At 40.6% G+C, this 20,911-nt stretch overlaps 1 protein-coding gene and 2 pseudogenes across 1 annotated transcript; 1 reads left to right on the top strand and 2 right to left on the bottom strand.

The window, feature by feature from the left end:
• Positions 1–343: 343 nt before the first annotated feature.
• Positions 344–8,293, bottom strand: LOC145232606 (uncharacterized). The gene is made up of 3 exons (XM_080097265.1): positions 6,288–8,293; positions 3,378–6,212; positions 344–3,306 (listed from the first exon to the last, which is right to left on the bottom strand). Exons 2-3 carry the CDS (start codon positions 5,839–5,841, stop codon positions 344–346), a joined length of 5,427 nt encoding a protein of 1,808 aa, XP_079953391.1. The 5' UTR covers positions 5,842–6,212; positions 6,288–8,293.
• A 633-nt stretch (positions 8,294–8,926) lies between these two features.
• Positions 8,927–9,548, top strand: LOC145232605 (zinc finger BED domain-containing protein 5-like; annotated as a pseudogene).
• Positions 9,549–19,389: 9,841 nt separating this feature from the next.
• LOC145232604 (uncharacterized) lies at positions 19,390–20,585 on the bottom strand (annotated as a pseudogene).
• Positions 20,586–20,911: the final 326 nt, after the last annotated feature.

Below are 20,911 nucleotides of genomic sequence, written 5' to 3'. Positions count from 1 at the left end.
TGCAATCACACCATATAAGATGTGACGTAGGTTACGGTTGAGTGATTTACGATGTTACATTCTCCCCCCTAAATGTGTGCTTACACTTCAAACACATTTACAAACAAACCAAGAAAACATCGAATCATGAAACAACGAAAACACACACGAAAGCTAAACAGTCGCGTCGCGAAACGCCGTTGGTGAGCAAAGTTCCAACCTGGCGTATTTCAGAGTGCGGCATGTATAACGCAGCAAACAGCATAGCGTTCATGATATTTCTTCTTTCATCGCAATTAGGATCTTGTGCACCGCAATTCAGGGCCAGTTCGACGACTGCGTGGCCTGAATGCGTCGGATGCACTTATTGGCATTGGGTGCTCGCCTCGCAGAGCAAGCACAACTTTGCAATCGGCCGTCTATACGTGGAACCGGATTGCGTTTTAACGTTGACTTGGCGGACAACACCGTGTTTGTCCGGAAACGCGTGCAGAACGCGTCCAATCTCCCATCGACGTCGAGGCTGAGTCTCATCAACGATCATCACCACATCTCCCGGTTGGAAATTGCGTTGTCGGTCAGGCCACTTTTGGCGTAAGGCAATTGTGGGCAAATATTCCCGAGACCATCTTCTCCAGAAATCATCGGCGAGAAGTTGGATTTGTTTCCATCGTCTTCGGCTATAGCAGTCCTTTGGATTGATAAGTCCCACTGGAACACTGTCAGAAGCGCGTCCCAACAACAAATGGTTGGGCGTCAGTGGTTCATCTTCAGTAGAAGTGAAGCTGATCGGTGTCAACGGTCTGGAATTTAAAATGCTTTCCACTTCGATCATCAAAGTTTGCAACATGTCCGCACCGATCGGTTGGTTTCTTGTTAACATCGCATTTAGGATGCGACGAATAGATCTAATCATTCTCTCCCACGAACCTCCCATGTGGGAAGCAGCGGGACAATTGAAATTCCACTTGATTTCCAGTCGTTTAAAGTACGATTCTAGTCGGGACTGCTGGAGACCTTGTAGGGCTTCACGTAATACTCTTTCAGCACCAACAAAGTTCGTGCCGTTATCGCTGTATATCTCCTTTGGTCTGCCTCTTCTTCCTATGAATCGACGCAGGGCATTGATAAATGCATCAGTGGATAAATCAGGTGCCACCTCGATGTGTACAGCTCGCATAGTCAAGCAGGTGAATATGCACCCATAACTTTTCGTTTCACTTCTTCCTCGCTTCACCATGAATGGACCGAAGTAGTCAATGCCAACGTAAGTAAACGGTGGCTCATCAGGCTTCAATCGGGCGAATGGCAGTTCCGCCATTTGCTGTTGTCCTCGTCGTACGGTTCTCTTGCGACACAGCATGCAATTGCTGAGTTCCTTCCTCACAGCGGCGCCTCCCTTAATAATCCAGAAGCGCTGGCGCAGTGACGTCCAGGTATGAGCAGTTCCACAATCGCCAACTTCTTGATGATGGCTTTGAATAATCATTCTTGTTAGGTGGTGATCATACGGCAGTATAATCGGGTGTTTTGCGTCAAAGGCAATAGGCGCTTTTTCCAATCTCCCCCCAATTCGCAGTAGGCCATTGAAAACCTGGGGGCTAAGTTTCGCCAACGAATTAGCGTGTGGCGATTTCTTCAATTTCCTTTGCAGCTCCCTATCGGATTGTCCGTCGCTGGACAAAACGTCGATAGCAGGAGCGAAACACTGGCGTTGCACATACTTTATTATCTCTAACTCCGCATCCTTCAGCTCATCCACGCTCAGCTTGCCGGTGGGCACGGAAATCTTTGAGCGCAGGAACGACTTAAAACGCAGCAGCCATGCGACCGTTGTCTTCAGGTTATGAAGAGATGAATATCGATTCAGCAAACGATCGGTTGACCCTGACTGTGCAGAAACGTTTACAACAATCCTCTTCCGCTCAGCTGGCTGGAACTCTGGAGGAAGCTGAGTCTTCAACTCCGGCGGGGTTGGCCATCGATCTTTAGTTTGCCAAAGAAACTTTGGACCAGTCAGCCATCGAGAGCGGATGAGCTTGTGCACGGACAAACCTCGCGAAGCATCATCGGCGGGGTTTAGCTGGGAATTTACGTGCCTCCATTGATCAGGACTTGTCTGTCGATGAATTTCGGCCAACCTGTTGGCAACAAACGTACCAAAGCGTTTGCTTTGGTTGTAAATACTTTGTCGGACGGCACACGAGTCTGTCCAAAACACGGACTCGCAGTTATCAAATTTTAATTGGCTTCTAAGCCATTTGTCCGCTTTTACAGCTAAGACAGCAGCAGCAAGTTCAAGCCTCGGAATGCTTTCAGTTTTCGGGGGTGTCACCTTCGATTTGCCAAATAGAAACGAGCAGTGGACTTGTCCATCAACATCTTCCAGACGAAGGTAGGACACAATTCCATAGCCTTGAGTTGAAGCATCCGAAAAATGGTGCATCTCGCACTTCGCGACTGAGCCGAAAGTAGGAGGCTTAAAGCAGCGGGGAAGTGTTAACTTCTCGAGCTCCGGCAATTGAGAAAGCCAGCGTCGCCATTCTTCAATATCGTCTTTAGGCAGCTCGTCATCCCACCCCAGCTTCTGTCGGACTATTTCCTGTTGTAACACCTTAGCAATCAAAGTTACAGGTGCGGCAAAACCCAAAGGGTCATAAAGCGTGTTAACAGCACATAAAATATTGCGTCGGGTAAATTTCTTGCCTTGCATCGTGTCAGTTATGCTGAATCCAAATTCGTCACTCTGTACCCGCCAGTAAACACCTAGAACGCGCTCTTTTACGGAAGCGTCCAAGTTTACATCGGTTAGCGATTTTGCTCTCTCTGCCTCTGGAATTTGATCCAAGACACGTTGATCGTTAGATAGCCATTTGGTCAGGCGAAATCCTCCTTTCTTCAGCAAGGCACGTAGTTGCGTGACCAACTCGGTGGCACACTCGACTGTTTCGGCTGACGTCAAACAATCGTCTACGTAAAAATCATTACGGACGATGTCGCCAACATCTTTATCAAACATTTTTCCAAACTGCTCGGCGGTTTCACGCAAGCAGAATGTGGCGCAGCTGGGCGATGACGTTGCGCCAAAAATGTGCACGAGCATACGATGAACGGTGGGCGTTCGGGATAGATCTCCCCCTGGCCACCACAAAAACCTTAAAGCATCAATGTCAGACTTGTGAACGCGGACCTGGTGGAACATTGCTTCCACGTCCGCTACCAGAGCAATACTGTTCATACGAAATCGTTCCAAGACACCGATTAAACTATTAACCAAATCGGGACCTTGCAGCAAGGCGTCGTTAAGAGACAATCCTCTGTGCTGCGCTGCGCAATCAAAAACGATGCGTACCTTGTCGGGTTTGCGCGGGTGGCAAACTGGATGATGTGGCAAATACCATTGAGTTTTGCCTGAAGCGTCCATGGGACGTCAGTGCCGATAAGTAGTAGCACCTCTCCTTCATCCAACACAGGAAATTCCAAACCCTGTAGGTGTGGAAACCTGTTCACTTCCGACTTTGTTGGTGTCGGATTCGGCTCAACTGGTATGGTGTCGATGGACAAAGCATTGTCGACACTTATCTCTTCATTTCCATCTATTGATAAAACGCTGAAACTCGCGCTTATTCCGCTATGGTTCGCCGGTCTTCTTCCGACGCTGGACATCGTAACTTGTTTTGGTCTTCCTCTTATTGGAAGCAGATCTGCCAACTTTTTGTCATAGAAGCTTGTGTCAGACCCTTGGTCGAGGAACGCGTACGTTATGATCTCCTGACCGTTCGACCGAATTTTCACTGGAATAACAGAAAAGTAAGATGAATGACAATTCTTTATCGCGTTGCACCTGGCTGTAGAACTCGATGTCTGTCCATTAGAAGGTTCGCTGCGCGGAGCTCTGTTGTATCTCTCAGGAGCATGCGAGTATGTCCTGGAACGCACGGAATTTTGCATATTTTCATGTAGCAACGTGTGGTGTGAAAGGTTGCAACCTCTCACAGTACAGGCACTGGGCTGGGTACACACCCTTGACGTATGTCGGTAACCAAAACAGTTAAAGCACATAAACTTATCTCTTAGAAACTCTTTTCTCTGCACCGTGGACTTTCTGCCGAACACTTCACATCTTTCCAACACGTGATTTCGTTTACAACACGGGCAGCTTATTGGTGACACAGGAGCAGGACTCTGGTTTGTGGTCACAGTCGCACAGGTAACGTTCCTCCCACCGGGTTTTGCGGGGCGTTTCTTTTCTTCAGCCTTTCGGGAAACACACAATTGACCAGGTAAAGTATTTACAACGGCAGACTCTTCTTCGACGAACTCAACGAGATCGGCAAAATCCGCTTCTCTTCCGGTTTTCCTTACAGTCTGCGCGACTCGGCGGCGCCAAAGCTTTTGCGACTCGTACGGGAGCCTATTTGCAAGAGCCACTAAACGGTCAACTGTGTTGAGATCAGCAAAATTTCCTAGCTGGTGAAGTACCAATAGACATTTCCTCATAGTTTGCGCATAAGTACGCATTCCAGTAGCATCGTCGGGCTTCAAGTTCGGACCCTTAGTTAACTCTTCAACAAAGGCTCTAGCAACTATGTAGGGCTTACCGAAGTTCTCATAAAGAATGCTTCTGGCCTTGGGATAACCTTCTTCCGTATCTAGAACAGAGCAATGTTCAATTAAAGACCTCGCTTTTCCCTTGCACTGATTTATAAGCAGTGTCAATCGCATATCATCGCTCCGTGTTTTGCATTCAAGATTGGATTCAAAGTAGCGTACAAACATCCAATAATCAGTAGGATTGCCCGAGAACGTCATGTGATCGGGCTTCGGCATACTCATGCCCTCTCCAACTGCCTTCACTATGTATGGAAGCACAGCTGGGTTTTCTTCGTTCACTTTAACAACGGAATGGGCTTTAGTCACAGGAACACGTACACTAGGACGCATACTTTCCTGTGGTTCTTCTCTATCGCGGATAGGAAACGTACAGTTCCTAGCAGCAGAGGACGTCATGATACCGTCATTGGAGGCATCATCCGGAAAAACCGTCACTACGTCTGGAACCTGATCGTCGTTGGACCTCATGTCCGTTTGTGATAAACCTTCGTCGTCTTCATTTAGGATTCTGGCTCTTGCGTCGGCAGCCTGAAATTCGTATTTTGCTTGTAGTTTCCGCTTTTCCGCTTGTAGAGCAATTTCCGCCTTTCTTTGTTTTTGTTCTTGTTCTAGCGCTGCCTTTCTCTGTTTTTCTTCCTTTTCCAGGGCATGTTTTCTCTGCTCTTCTATTTCAAGCGCTTCGCGCTTAGCAAGATCGTTTTCCTCATCAATTTGTTTGAGGCGGATTAGCGCAAGCTGCCGCTCTACCTTTGCCTCTCGGCGACTTCTCTCCGTAGCAGATGTGCTCGCGCTAGATGAACGTGAGCGGCCAGACCGTGACGTCCTACTGGAAACAACAGTTGGGGCCCTGAACTGTGGACTTAGAACAAGTTCTGGCAGTGAGTCAGGCATTTTGGAAGGCGGTAGCTCTGATACTCTAGTTTCGAATTCAAGTTTGCTCTGCTCAAGAGATTTTAAATCTTCTTTGGAGGCAGCAAGTTTCTCTGGGTCGTTACATGAATTAATAAATGCATCGTACATACTGTGAAGTATCGTGTAGTTTTCGTCAATTTGTTTTTGAGCCACTCGCAACGTGGAATGCTCTTTATTTAGAATGCCAGTTTCAGCCACAACATACCAGCTATTCAATTTATCTGCACATCGGCGTAGATCGTCGTAGGTTGGGACCGGTTGTGCAGCAAATGGTCTCAAACGTGTAGGCACCGGCGATTCCATCGGAGATGGTGTCTTTTCCAAATCTTCAGCCATCGTGGCGAAATTCGCTTTATAGATAACTCTGGAATCTTTATGTATAGTAGCCACTGGAAACTTTATTTCCAGGTAACTCTGAAAACTTTATTTTCAGGAAACTCTGAAAACTTTAATGTAACGTCAGGAGTTTGCGCGCCTGGTACCGCGCTGGCGTCACACTAGAGAAGTCCAATTTCTGGAAACGCGTGAATTTATTTTACACGTCGACACGGTTCAATACGACAAGATAATCACGGTTTTCTGCAAAGAGAACATTCACTCAAAAATGCGAAACAGAAATTAAATTTATACCGGCAGAAATAAAGCTTACCAGAGTTTTGGACCAGGGTATCAAAGATAAACACAGTTTGATATCACCAGAAAGTGTTCTACACAGATAAAAACGTAGACTTTTAATATACGGTTAATTGCGATAAGACAACTTTAATGCAAATCAAGCTTACCTTGCAAAGGCAACATTATTCCTTTTTCGTCAGAGTTATAAAGTTAGCATTACCATCTATTAATGACAAACAAATTATATTTAGTCACTTTCATTACTTTATCTAACGCTTGCAAATTTAAGTCAGCAACTAACGAACTACACGTGGTCCAAACTAAACTCAATACTAAATGGCCAAAAGCACAGCATAGAGAAATAACCACAATGACATTGTTACGTCATAGGGGATTCTGGCATTGTGGTGCAATCACACCATATAAGATGTGACGTAGGTTACGGTTGAGTGATTTACGATGTTACAGAAATGGTTTAGGTACTCCAAAATATGCAAGAACTTTATTACAAACACCCAGGGCAGTAGAGACAAAGAATGTGGAGGTGATTATATTTACTTGGGTTTAAAATGTGGCCTTAAAAAAAGTTTCTACTCTTTCCACCCCGCAGCCTGGGTGCAGTGGAAATGTGTTTGTTTGCCGTATGCTGACAGCTACCTTTTGTAACTTTTGGCAAACCATGTTAAATTGTCTGTTTTGAGGTATGGTTGTAAATGAAATACTCACGGCCTAACTGTTACATGTATGATTTTTGGTATGCAACACTCCCATGCAATATATCTGAGTTTGAAAGTTTACATGCTGAGCCTATTACAGGTGTTTTCTTTCACGCTTAAAACCTTGCATGATGTTAAGTTTCTGTTCTGAAAGTTACATTAACAAATAAACATATCTGCTGAAAAATGTATGTGCTTTTAGGGATTGTGATAACGTTCCAGGAGATAAAAAAAATGCTGGTCACAGGACTTAGCTGGAAGAAGGCAATTCATGACGGGCACCGTTATAAAACTGCAATGTTGGAGCAAAGATACCCTGCTATTCGCTGTATGAACTGCCTGGTTGCTGTGGTGCCAAGCTCACAGTTAGCAAAGTGTTTTTTATGTAAACAATTTTTGGGATAAAACTGATTGCTTTATAACTAAATATACTAAATGGTGCAAATCTAGATTGATAGTAGTGTTTTTTACCTTTCCTTTTTACTAATTTTGTAAATACATGACAATTTAATAATGGAAAAAGAATACCGACAAAACTTGTTTAAGGCAAACAAGCTTTATTTCCAAAATTACTGGAAACTCCATGGAGCTGTATTGTTGTTTTCTTTCTTTATAATATCCAAGATTAGCTTTCCTTGTGTTGTAGCCATATTAAACAAACAATGAAACTGGATTGTGTAGTTTAACACTATAAAAATGACAGGTACATAGTAAATCTGTAAATAAAATATACATAGAAAAGCTACCTTTCTAGTTGTTTTTTATTTGTTAATTTAAAACATTTTTTGGGTGTCATTCAATCGACGGTTAAATTGCTTGACGTTTTTCATGTTAGACTTTTGTAGCATGGTAAGTTGATCCGGCCCGCTCCTCCTTTTAACTTTCTAATTGTACTTCTAAACACCTCACTCAATCACATCATTTGGAAAACTAGAAACAAAATCAAGAATATGCAACCTACTAAGACAGTGGTGGCCAACCTATGGCGCATGCGCCAAACGTGGCGCATTGCATGATTAGAAAGGGCGCATTGCCTTCTTTTGATAATCATGAAAATCAAATGAAGAAGAAGTGTTGGGATGAATAAAAATGGGCCGCACCAGTCACCACATTTTTGTCAGTGTACAATTGCGGCTCGTTCCGGTCAAAGTATATATAAAACACAAGTAGTCCAACCCATTGTTACGCGATAGAGCCGCATGGACGCCATTTTGTGTCCAAATTAATACAGCAGGTATAGGGAAAAACACATAAATTGTCTGATTTTTACAAACTGTTTGGCTTTAACGTGAAATTGATACACAAAATCGAATAAAACTTTTGGGTTCTAACATTTGAGCGTGATAATGCTCGCTGAATTCAAATATTTAAACTTTACATAAACAATAAGCGGTAAAATTTACATGAAAAAAAGCAATTTAGCTTTTAATATTGCGTTGAAATGTTAGAACCCGAAATTTTCCTTCAATTGGACAAATCAAATTCGCGTTTAACCTCTCCAGTTTGTAAATATCAGACAATTTATGTGTTATTTTCCTCTACCCAAAGTTTTATTTTGGACACAAAATGGCTCCATAGGCTTTATTGCGTAACAATAGGTTGGACAACTTGTTTTGTTTAGACTTTGGTTCAGGTTGGTGCGTTGTGCATTGTCTTTCGTTTGTGAACATTTGCAGTTATTTTCGAAATTTAACCCTTTCATGCAACTGGGACGCAGTTCCTTTTTGTTTTTTGGATATTTTTGACGATTTTATGTAGATTAGGGAGGGTATATGGATGTCAAAGGGGTAATTGAGATATTCTGTACGGTTTTGAATCCCACAGATCCTTATTAATCTGTGTAAAATCGTCTGGCAGCCAGAATAGACTGTTAAAACGTGTCCAAAGCGCGAGAGGGGTAAATCTTTTTTATTTCAGGATTAACTATCACAGAGTCACGAAGTGGTAAAAAATGAGCAAACGAAAGGCAGAAAGTGATACTGGGCGTGAATTTAATGGACAGTGGGAAAATGACTTGTTATTTATAGCGGGTCCATCGGGAAAACCGTTGTGCATTGTATGTGAAAGCATTATTTCACAGAATAGGAGACATGATCTTAACAGACATTATAAAACACAACATCAGACTGAAATTGAAGGAAAACTGAAGCTCGTGCATGGATCTGAGTTGCGAAGAGAATATGTGGCCAAGAAAAAACAAGAAATTAGGAGGCGGCAAATTGTGAAAGTTTGGCGATGACGGAAGCTTCTTATGAAATTGCTTTATTGCTGACCAAAAAAAAGAAATCATTCTCTGACGGAGAAGAAATTGTTAAGCCTTGTCTCCAGATATTTGCAAATTGTCTTTGTAATAAAAACATTGAAAAGAAAGCAGATGAAATTGCTTTATCAAAACAAACTGTTACGAGACGCACAGAAGAACTTGCTAGTGATGTGTCTCAGCAATTGAAAGACCTTGTCCAATCTTGCATATTTTTTTCATTAGCATTGGATGAATCAACTGACATAATTGATGTAGCCCAGTTATGCATATTTATACGAGGAATTGATGATAATTTCAGTGTCTTTGAAGAACTTCTCAGTCTCGAGTCACTTCATGAAAAAACAAGGGGATCAGATATTTTTGACAAAGTAAAATCATGCCTAGAAAATTTACAAATAGATTGTAGTAAACTCGTCAGTGTGTGTGTACTGACGGAGCCCCATCAATGATTGGAAGAGTTGCTGGCACTACCACTTTGCTTGAGAAATTTATAAATCGCCCTCTTCTGACATATATCACTGCATTATACATCAAGAGTCATTGTGTGGAAAAACTTTAAATTTGCAGCATGTTATGTCACCGGTTGTGAAATGTGTGAATGTTAGATTTGTATTACAGTGAACTAGTGCTTCATTGTGAGGTGCGGTGGCTTTCTAGAGGACATGTGCTGAATAGGTTTTGGAAACTGAAAAAAACTGTCTATGACTTTCTTGAAGAGAAAAATGAGCTACCTGAGGAAAGAGCTCTTTTATGTGACAACAACTGGCTGCTCGATTTGGTATTTTTAGTTGATTTCAATGATCTAAATTTGAAACTGCAGGGCAAGAACAAATTGTTTGCAAGCCTAGTAAGTGATATTAATGCATTCAAAATGAAGCTAAATATGTTCGTCTCCCAGCTAAGAAATCAGGATTTGACACAATTCCCACATTTGAAAGAACAGAGTGAATGTATTGCTGATGATGACAATTTTACAAAGTATATAGAAAAAATTAAGTTAGTTCAAGAGTCATTTGAAAGTCGTTTCTATGATTTTCACAAAGAAGAAAACTGCATGCTTGTTTTTATAAACCCATTTTCTCTTGGTGAACAACAAATAATGAAGATGCCAAGTAAAATGCAAATGGAACTAATTGACGTGAAAGCAAATTCGTGGTTGAAAATTAAATTTGAAGAGTTTTCCTCAGTCCCAAATGCATCTGACATGATCCAGTTCTGGCGATCATTACCTAGTGAAAATTTCCCAGAACTGAGAAGATTTGCTCAAAGTGTTATATGTCGTTTCGGAACGACATACAGATGTGAACAAGCATTTTCAGCCATGAAACTAGTTAAAAGCAAAACAAGGTCGCGACTGACTGATTCAAATTTGAAGAAGACAATGCTGCTCACAGTTACAGAGTTAACTCCGAACATTGCAAAACTGGCGAAATCAAAACAGGCTCAAAAATCTCATTAAACCAGATAAATAAATTTGATCAAGTTTATCAGAGTTATTTTTGACTTAATAGTTCTTATTTCTTATTACTATCCTTCTCATGCAAAAGTTGTTTCTTTATACACAAGAAGTAGTCATAGAAGGTGAGGTTACGAGACATTTATGGCGCATCCAACACAGTATGTTAAAAAGTTGGCGAATGGTATGTAGAAGGTTGGCCACCCCTGGTTTACATGATTGTACTGCAGACGGAAAGTCCAGTAACCGAATGTCGTTCCGCTGGGCGTCGAGCCCCGAAAGGTAATTCAGGGGCAGCCAAATCAAACGCCAACCAATCAACGTTCTGCCTATGCGCTCGTTGATAGAACCACACCGCCTTCTTATTGACACATCGTCCGTCTCTTTGAACCACCGGGGAGAAATCAACACTTGCAATCTCCTTTTGATACAGGACAGAACGGAACTGCTGGAGGTATCTCAGCAGGTGATAACCAGGACCAAAGATAGTGGCGTCGTAGAATTCCGAATATTTCGGAACGTTTTTGAGCTCACAGGTCTTGAGACACCACAGCCAGGTTTGAGAAGGCACCCATCACTTGTACAAGGGATGAGTATAGGAATATAGGAAACAGGGGCTTGTACATAGGAAACACCGCGGCGTTGCCTAGATAACGTCTCTCGGAATCAGAGAATTCTAGGCCCGTATTTAAAGGATCTTCAAAATCTGACAGATCGTCTTGCCTTTCTGCTAGCTGCCCGTATGTGCCTGGCACAGCTTCCGGTAGATCGTAGTTCGAAGAATCACTAAGTTCGCCTTCTAAAATGCCTTCGTCGATTTCTTCTCGGTCAAGCAAGTTATTCTCAACAGTAGACATTATTGCAACTCGTAACTGTGCTGCATTACATTGTCCACAAAGTGTTTAATCCTTCTCTGTAATTTTTATTTACGCACCAAGTCTCATTTTCTCAAGGTAAAATAGAGAATTCACAACATTATAACAAAAATGTATTCAACACATGTTGGTTACAAACTGAAAAGGGTAGATTAAATTTATAGAGATCAGTGGTGTACCCACGGTTTTATGCAACCGGACGTACCCCACCAGGTTCGTGCGGTCGGTTTCGATCCTGCGGCAGAACACACCCAGAAAAAACGGACTTCAACCACGATTCAAATAACAGGACACTTGACTCGATAACTTTTTCGCGGTGTCATTGCTGTTTACTTTTACCCACCCAACAATAAAACTGTGATGATGAAGTGACTATGCAAATAACATTCTGACTTGACTCGATTAGAAGCAAAAAAACGTTCCAGCTGCATGAAATCTCATAGATTTGAACCCCAGAAAATTCAAACTAAACATAATTGTTAACCTTTTTTTCAATCACCACAAGCCACTTTGCTTGTTTACTTTTTAAAAAAGTTCAAAGCTTCATTCCAAAAGATGTGGCCAAAGTTTCACCTATAAATTATGAACAAACGATCAGATTAGAGTAAAACTCATTACAGTTGAAATGGTAAGCTGGTTTACAAACTTATCACCCAAAAAAACTATTCTTGAATGAAATCAACTTAATGTGCACAAAATAGTTTCCATACACTCTTCATTCATAGCTGACCTAATCCATATACCCTTTGGAAGGAGATTTTAATGCAACTGCTTTTTCAATTTAAACAAATTAGATCCATGTGTGTTTGTCACATAGTTGTGGTAGTATTTTTTTGCTGTTCTTGTCCAACTTAAATTTGTTATCGCAAGATAACTCTGCCAAATTGCTTTCTTCATAAATCTTTTAGATCCAAACAACCTGTTTTTCTTATCTACTTTTAAGAGAGTTCACCCACTTAGTTGGTTCTTTCATTCTTTTGATCACTTGCATGCTTTCCATTTTTAGTAGCACATTAATTGGAATTTTTCTGCTGGGACGGACTACAGGATCTCTGCTATCGATATTTATTCAGTGACAACCCAGCCCTGAAAATAACTCCAAAAAACTGGATAGCAAATTGTTTTCGTCACTGACAATCGGTAAAAGTATATTTATTAGGCCAAGAGTTACAGCTACAGTTAATTCTATAATAGGCAATGCATTAATCCCAACAACAACAACAAATGGTATAGTAAATGGCAGTCCCACAAACTAAATGTTGTGGCCAGTATTTAAGAATCAATCGAATATTGGTGGAAGAAATATATGGACGTCCCTGAAGTTTTTGAACATCGTTCGTGACAAAATATTTACTTGGGCTCTCGTATCTATCTTAAAACAAAGTGTAAATGAAAGCACAAAAATGTCAATTAGCCAATCTTTTGGTGAACTGGTAGTACTGACAGATTGCATGTTGTATGTCTGAATGGTATCTGCACGTTGGTGATTAGTTGCACTGCAATATCGAGCGAAGTGGTTTCTTCCACCACACTTCAAGCATCGCCTACCCCAGACAGGACACGCTCTGACGTCGAGTTCTGAAGCGCAGAATCTGCAAACTCAAAGATGGTAATTGATTGCCACGTGGTTGGCGTCGAACAGCATCCATGCTAAAAGTAAATTTGTTGATCGAAACATTGTCACTTGTGGCTTTACTGTTTCATTTGTTATGCACATTTTAATAGCTTTTTCAAGGATTAGTTTTTCTTTCCTTAGCAAGCTTTGGCGAAGTTAATCACACTTGATACACACGACAGTTTTGTCTCTGATTAATGAGTCACATAAAAACATCTATTCTTTCAACATCATTCCTAGAAAAACCTTGCAGGTTTTTTTAAGGTTTGGTTTGGGTGACCGCTAAGTAGTTTTAAGAGACCGCAAGTGTTTCATTTAAATACCAAAAAACTGTACTGTAGTTGCAAGTCCAAATTTTGGGAAACCGCTGGAGAAAAAACACCTTAAAAAAAAACACTGAAACCTTGTATTGCTTACTGGCGATGTTCTTTCTCGGACAACAGTAGTTTTTGAATGCATTGATCACAGCTTCAAAGCGCGAAACACTTATTCTTTCACGTTTCACCATCATTCGGATTTCTAGAAAATTCCTGTATCGCTCGCTGGTTATGTTGTTTCTCGGACATAGTAGGTTTCGAATGCATTGATCACAGCTTCAAAGTGCACTTCTTATCCTTTTTCAAATTTAGATGTTGAGTAGATGGTTTGACCTTGCTCTCCCCACACGTGGAGCAACATCGATGGTTTAACTTTTCCAGCCTTTCCGCCATACTCAATAGCTGTCAAATATAGCCTGTGTCCCCCCATAATTGCCCAATGGGTTTGTTTAACCACTAGGTGCCGCCACGTTCATCCTATACAGACTTCGCGCCGTGCTTAACAATGGAAACAGTCATATTTTCTTGACGTTTTTTTTTAGGATTAATACCACAGGTTTCCCCCTGCTTAAGTTTTCTTTATGTAACATATTTCAATTATTTAATGAATGCAAAAAAATAATGAAGAAAAAGAGAAGTTACTTGATAAGTTTGCGCACGTCATGCCAGTTACACCTGTCCAGAAGGGTAATTCGAAAACAGGTCTTGGTCGTATTTGTGATAAAAATGGGTGCTAAGTTTGCTTTAAGAAATATTCTTTGTAAATACAGATGTTTGTAGATAATTTGTATGGTTTGTATTATCTTCTTTCGTGTTAATTGATGCCTTTGTAGCAATTACCGACCAATCACTTGCTATCTGATTCTTGAACTCCGTTTGTGCACACTTGTGTCCGTAGTAATATAGTGATTGAGTCAAACAATGTGTATATATACATACACCTGCCTACAACAAAAGGTGAAATGGCATAACACTGTGCAGAATTAAATGCTTGAGGTGTTGATTAGTTTACTTACTGATACATTTGTACACAAGGATGGCAGTACGGTACGGTACGCAACAAATTTTATCAAAATGTACGAAAGCTGTGGTACGGTACGTAGCACGGTGCTTCACCAGAGCGTACCACCGTACTGGTACGCATAATAAATGTTAATTAAACGGTCATTTTTGAATCGAAATTGTCTGGAACTTAAATTGTTTATGACATGATTTTATCACAATGTCCCTACCAAAATAGTACTCAAGAAAGTTTATGACGTCACTGCTTAATATTTTGTGCTTACGGGCTGACCGCTATGCAAAAAGAGGGTTACACGCAGGGTTTTTTTAAGGTTTGGTTTGGGTGACCGCTAAGTAGTTTTAAGAGTGTTTCATTTAAATACCAAAAAATCCAAAATTTTCCAAACTGGTCCAAAGTCCAAATTTTGGGAAACCACGGTTCCCCAAAACACCTTAAAAAAAACACTGATACGAACAGTAGCAGTAATAAGTGCTGTTGATGAATTTGATAAGAGTATGGCAAGAACAGGCAGTTAAGCAAACAAATTTGTTTGTGTACTAATCAGTTCTGGAAAAATATAAAAGTTGTATATTAATTAATGAAGTCTGAAGGAAATGATGTTGAACAATTGACAGGGCACAGCCCACCCATCTTAATCGCCAACACACAGCTGTAACTTCCGCCAATGGTTTGTTTGTTCGACCTTTTTTCGTACATGCCGCGCGAGTAATCTGTTGTACACAGTTTCTTTTCGAACTGGTGCTAGACGTTTTGGAATTTGGTTTAGGTTGTGCGACAAGGTCGTTGACGCATTAAATGGGACGCAATGTGGTTTCTTCAATGTAAATTTAAGTCCCTAGTGCTACGATAGTAAATTGGACAATCTGTATGGGTTTTGTGTGAAAACGTCAAACTTCCTGGAGTGGCGAAATGACGTCGGTTTTAAAACTTTTTCAGCCAAGCGCTTGTAGTGACGCCATTGATCGAATAGACGTCGGTTGAAACGCAACAATTGCAATTGTTTTGAAATACACAGACATTTCAATGCAGCATAAACATAAGAGTTATAGACTAACGTTTAAGTATTGTTTGGCGCACAATAACTTTCTGTAATAAAAAACAGGCAATAAATTTACAATTTCTAAGCAGTGTTCAATATCCGTTTGCAAAACACTGCAACGGCCTAAACTTGGTCCAAGGTGACCTCAGTTTAGGCGTCAACAATACATGATTTGAAACTTGAATTTATTTTCCGCCCTAACAAATTACTTAAAACCGAAATTGTTGTGAATCTTGCCGATTCGGTAAATCGTCCTTTACGGACGTGTGTATGTTCTCGATGCACAGCAAACGTTCAAACCACACGGAGAAATTGTGACAAGTGCCTATTTGTAAAACAATATGTCAGAAAGTAAGGCTAAAGCACGTAAAAGTTCTTGTTTCGCTTTTTGCGGAAAATTATTCCCGCATTGCGTTATTTTCATGCTGCGTACCGGAAAAAATGTAATCTTCGGCGGTCTCATCAGGCCGTGCATTAAATGGGAAAGTACCAAATTTGACAGGTATGTGGGCGCGAAATGCTGTCAGAAACCGAACAAGCAGACAAAATCTTAAACTGTTGGGTTATACAACGGAACCTTTCGAGTATCTTATACCCTAATAATTTTAAAGAACTTGTGTATAAATGCAAATTTTTACTGCAACTTTTGTAAAAATCAAGTGCAACTTTCTCACGATTGCCCTACTGATAAGCCAATGGTGCGAAGCTACCATCGGAGGGATTATGACTGGACGCCTCTGATTTAGATTTGTTCTTATGACCAGACATGGGGCAATTCGTATTCGAATGCATTCGAATACAGGTTTTGCCACCTTCGTGCTGTATTCGAATGATTTTGGCTTTCGTTCGATAGTGCATGAATACAATTCGAATTGTTGATGTTATCTTTTGAACCATCAATTCATGAATACAAAAGCTTGAGTAAATTTATTCGAATACAATTCGAATTGTAGGTTTTTGCCAACCTAAGAATTTGCAAATTCGAATACACGATATTTTTTACGAATACAATTCGAATTGTTGTCGGCCTTTGGCAACGTAACAATTCGTAAAATCGAATACATGACTACATTTGTACGAATACAATTCGAATTGTTGTCACCCTGTTTCTACGTAACAATTAGCAAAATCGAATACATGACTACATTTTTACGAATACAATTCGAGTTGTCGATTACCTCCAAACTAGGAGTAGTCGAGAATATTTTGCTATATATTGTTGCCAAATAGATTCGAATACAATTCAAATTGGCAGTGAATGTGACCTGATTTGACAAGTTTATGTTACGAAACAATGACACATAGAAGTGTAATTGTGACGTTACATAAATGGAATTGTGTTACAAAGCTTGCAGCATTGGGTTGTTCTCAGCACATGACAGGTGTAGCGTGTTCATGAAGCAAACATCTCATGTAAATTTGGTGAAATTTATATAACGGAGACTTAAATCAGTCAAGCTGAGGTGGCAAACAAAGCTCGTTTGTTTACATTTTTACCAATAAATTTGCAATTCATAAACCCATGTTACTTTTTGGTCGAATACCTTTTAAGTTTCGGGGCTCTTTTATTTCTTTTATTTTCCGCAACTGCAAATATCCGAATCGGTGCATTCGAATGCTATGTGAATTGTTTGCTTCAACTGAACAATTCGTGAATACAAATAACTAGAACTATTAATTCGGATACAATTCGAATTACTACTTCTCAAAAAGTACGAAGTATTCATGAATACGAATACACGCCTGGGGTTTATTCGAATAGTATTTGAATTACACGTTGTTGTTTTTTGGTCAACTATTCATGAATACTAATACTTGACACGTTTTATTCGAATACAATTCGAATTGCTGCCACCTTAGCATTACGAAACAATTCGTGAATACGAATACTTGACTCATTTTATTCGAATTGCTGTCACTCAAAAATTACCAAAATAATCATGAATTCGAATACAGTCATGCAGGTATTCGTAAAGTATTCGAATATAGGACGCGTGTATTCGACCCCATGTCTGCTTATGACACACTGTTTGTATGAGTTCTTTGTACAAAAAAATGTTACAAAATAACACGTGGCAAAACAAATTGTATATTTATTCATGAAAGTAAACACCTTTTTTGTATTTCACAAAGCTTTTGCAAATACAAAACTTACACAATGATAAAAACCGGACTGCTCAAAATTTGTATGAAGTAAGTAAGTCAATATGAGAGACATAGTAAGTCAATCAGAGACAATGTGTGCAAAGATTTGTGCTTGTTTTGTGTTTAGTTTGTAGCAAGAACAGTTATGTTTTCAGAGAAAAGGCCTTAAGAACATGCATTTATTTTCTTTCTTTTTTTGTAAATGCAGAGCAAATTTTTGCACTTCTTCCCTAGGTGTTTAAAGCAGGGGTGGGGAACCTGCGTCCCGCTTCCCTTTTATTTCCTTGAACGACTTCGACATTATCGGTGATTTATATTCAATATCTTCACTTTCAACATTATGACGTCAAACTTTCATAAAAATTGCCACACATTCAACCATTTGCTATTATTGTGACGTAACAGCCACTCGATTGTCTCTCCTTGCGGTAACAATTCATTTGCCTTGTGGCGTTAGTTTTAAATTGATTTTAGAGCCATTAGCTTACTGTACAAATCGTTGGATCCTTATATTGTTACTTAAAATTGAATCTTGGAAAAAAGAAAGATCGGTGGTGAAGCTAATGTGTTCCAGAAAGAATGGACAAACTTCTTTTTTTATAGCAATGAGTGATAAATCTGTATACCTTGTTTGTTGTGACAGCAAATAAAAATAAAATCAGGAGCGTTGAAATACAAAACCACTTGAGTGCTTTGGGTATTTGATAGGGAATTTTAAAAAATGGCCCTCCCCAAATGTGCAATTCATGCGGCCCGCAGTACTCAGTAGGTTCCCCACCCCTGGTTTAAAGAGTCCACCAACTCATCATGTCAAATGGATCTTGGGCATTCATGTCTCTTGCTGTCTTACATAAAACCTTGAAAGTATGCCTTTAATGCACATGTTTACTCACAACAGAAAATGCGGCTGTAATGACTTTAATGATGGTAAAATTATGTTGCACGTTGCTAACTTTTGTATCATGTGTTTTTATAGTTTGGATGATGTTAGTAGTTTGTCTACTACCCCATACCCTTGCATTGTCATAAAAGGCTCAGAGGTTACTGTGTATATCCAACAACAAATGTTATGCAAGGCAGAAACAATAGAAAAGGCTGCAAAACTCTTAATTTCATCCTACTGGATTTTTGATGTATGCATTCCCAACAAACATAAAGAAGACAATGCAGTTTCTGTGCTACATATTTGGTCTACCAGTGTAAGTAGACATATCTGTACAGAGAATTATTAACCAATTGTAAAATGATTAAAAGTTTGGGAGTAAAAATGGCCAATTAGTGTCTGTTATGTTTACCTTTTCTTTGCGTTGTTCATGACAACTATTGCTCACTTCATTACATGAAACATGGACGAAAAAAGGCTTGCAAGTTGTTCAATCACCCGCTGCGCGTCCAGCGTCCGGTCGTAGTCGAACAGTATCGCTGAGGAAAGAAGTAACTGAACGCAAAAGAAACGGTATCGCAGTGCAGTTTTGCAAAGTTTCCAATCTTTGTTGAGACAATATTGAAACTATTCAACCTTGCAGTGCAGAACTTTCATTTTTTATTGCTAAGCAGTGAATGATCGTGACAAATGGGAAATTACCAAAGCAGAGAGAGGCGCCGTATTGATTGACGTTGAGATATGCGGGTGGTTTTGGTGGGCAGCTATGGCATGAAACAGAACGGACCTGCGGCTTCTGTGACGGAAATACGACATTGTGTTTTTGTTTGTATCATTTATTGTTGCGGTAAAAACAAATGTAGGTCAAGGAAATGTGCGCAATGAAAAAACCCGAAAGATACAGCAGCAATTGATTACATAAAGGCTGCACTGTCGTTATGAGGTGGCCGCGTCGTCATCGCCGCTACTGTCTTGTGAAGTGCCGGGCCGCTGGGAGAATATCTCCCGCAGAGATCGGTCCGTGCTTGAAGGAGGCTGTCGATCGCGCTTCGACACGTCGTTGATAATCGTGTCGAAGTACACCGAATCAGTCTTGCTGTTGTTAAATGCAGCCATACTGCCATCCATGTTCACATTCAGAGTGGAGATGTTGTTGGCAACGTATTTCGCCACACGGCAGTGTAGGCCCAGCAAATACATACTCGCTTCCGTTTTGATGCATTCGTTGATGAACGCATCCGTCGTCTCGTCACTTTTCCGCAGCTGCTTGAATGCTCGTTTGCATCTCTTCCTCTTAGTCTCATGGCTGGACGTGTCCGCACTGTTTAACTTGGTGAAGTCCAAGGGTTTGGAAACTTTCTGCACGTGCTTCGTCAGGTGCTCCTTCGGACCTTCATCCATCAACATGTCGAGGTTTTCGAAGGCCGGCTCAAAATTGTAGCGACAAACTCACTGCAAGCCACACCAGGTCGATTCAGCCATTCGCAGGTGTAGGGTGGAGCCGAGCCGCGAACGACGAATCTTCTGTTGCTTCACCGGCCTGGACGGCCAAACCACACGGTCTGATAAAATCCTTGGGAAAATCATGGAAAAACGGCACACCTTGTTTCTTTGGAGGGCTTGTGCCAGTTGCTGGTGCCTGTCTCTTCCCAGCCCAGGTGGTACCTGATCAAAAGACCCGCGGGTCGTGGCACCAGCCTGAGGTTTGTATCATCATCGCCTTCGTGTGTTTAGTTTTATTCGCAACAACATACGTTCAAAAAATAAACAATGAAAAAAGCGCAAGTGTAAATACTCTTTTGCGCAAATAAATGTTGGTGGTGAAGTATATTGACACAACAAAAGGGGATATAATACGTTGGAAAAACAAACAACAAAAAAGGAAGCAGTACTGAAGTGCAGAATAATTTACTACCAAAAAGGTAAAGTCTGGCCTGTTCCGCAGGACAGAAAGTTAAGAGATCTCTTCAGGGAGTGGGTGAGGTCCAGTTGAGTTGTCTTAGTACAGGGGTGGCCAACCTTCTACATACCATTCGCCAACTTTTTAACATACTGTGTTGGATGCGCCATAAATGTCTCGTAACCTCACCTTCTATGACTACTTCTTGTGTATAAAGAAACAACTTTTGCATGAGAAGGATAGTAATAAGAAATAAGAACTATTAAGTCAAAAATAACTCTGATAAACTTGATCAAATTTATTTATCTGGTTTAATGAGATTTTTGAGCCTGTTTTGATTTCGCCAGTTTTGCAATGTTCGGAGTTAACTCTGTAACTGTGAGCAGCATTGTCTTCTTCAAATTTGAATCAGTCAGTCGCGACCTTGTTTTGCTTTTAACTAGTTTCATGGCTGAAAATGCTTGTTCACATCTGTATGTCGTTCCGAAACGACATATAACACTTTGAGCAAATCTTCTCAGTTCTGGGAAATTTTCACTAGGTAATGATCGCCAGAAC

Source organism: Phallusia mammillata, chromosome 6 (genome assembly GCF_965637545.1).
Source record: "Phallusia mammillata chromosome 6, kaPhaMamm4.hap1.1, whole genome shotgun sequence".
Classification (NCBI taxonomy): Eukaryota; Metazoa; Chordata; class Ascidiacea; order Phlebobranchia; family Ascidiidae; genus Phallusia; species Phallusia mammillata.
Note: the sequence above shows the minus strand (reverse complement) of the source record. Positions and strands in the feature narration are given on the sequence as shown.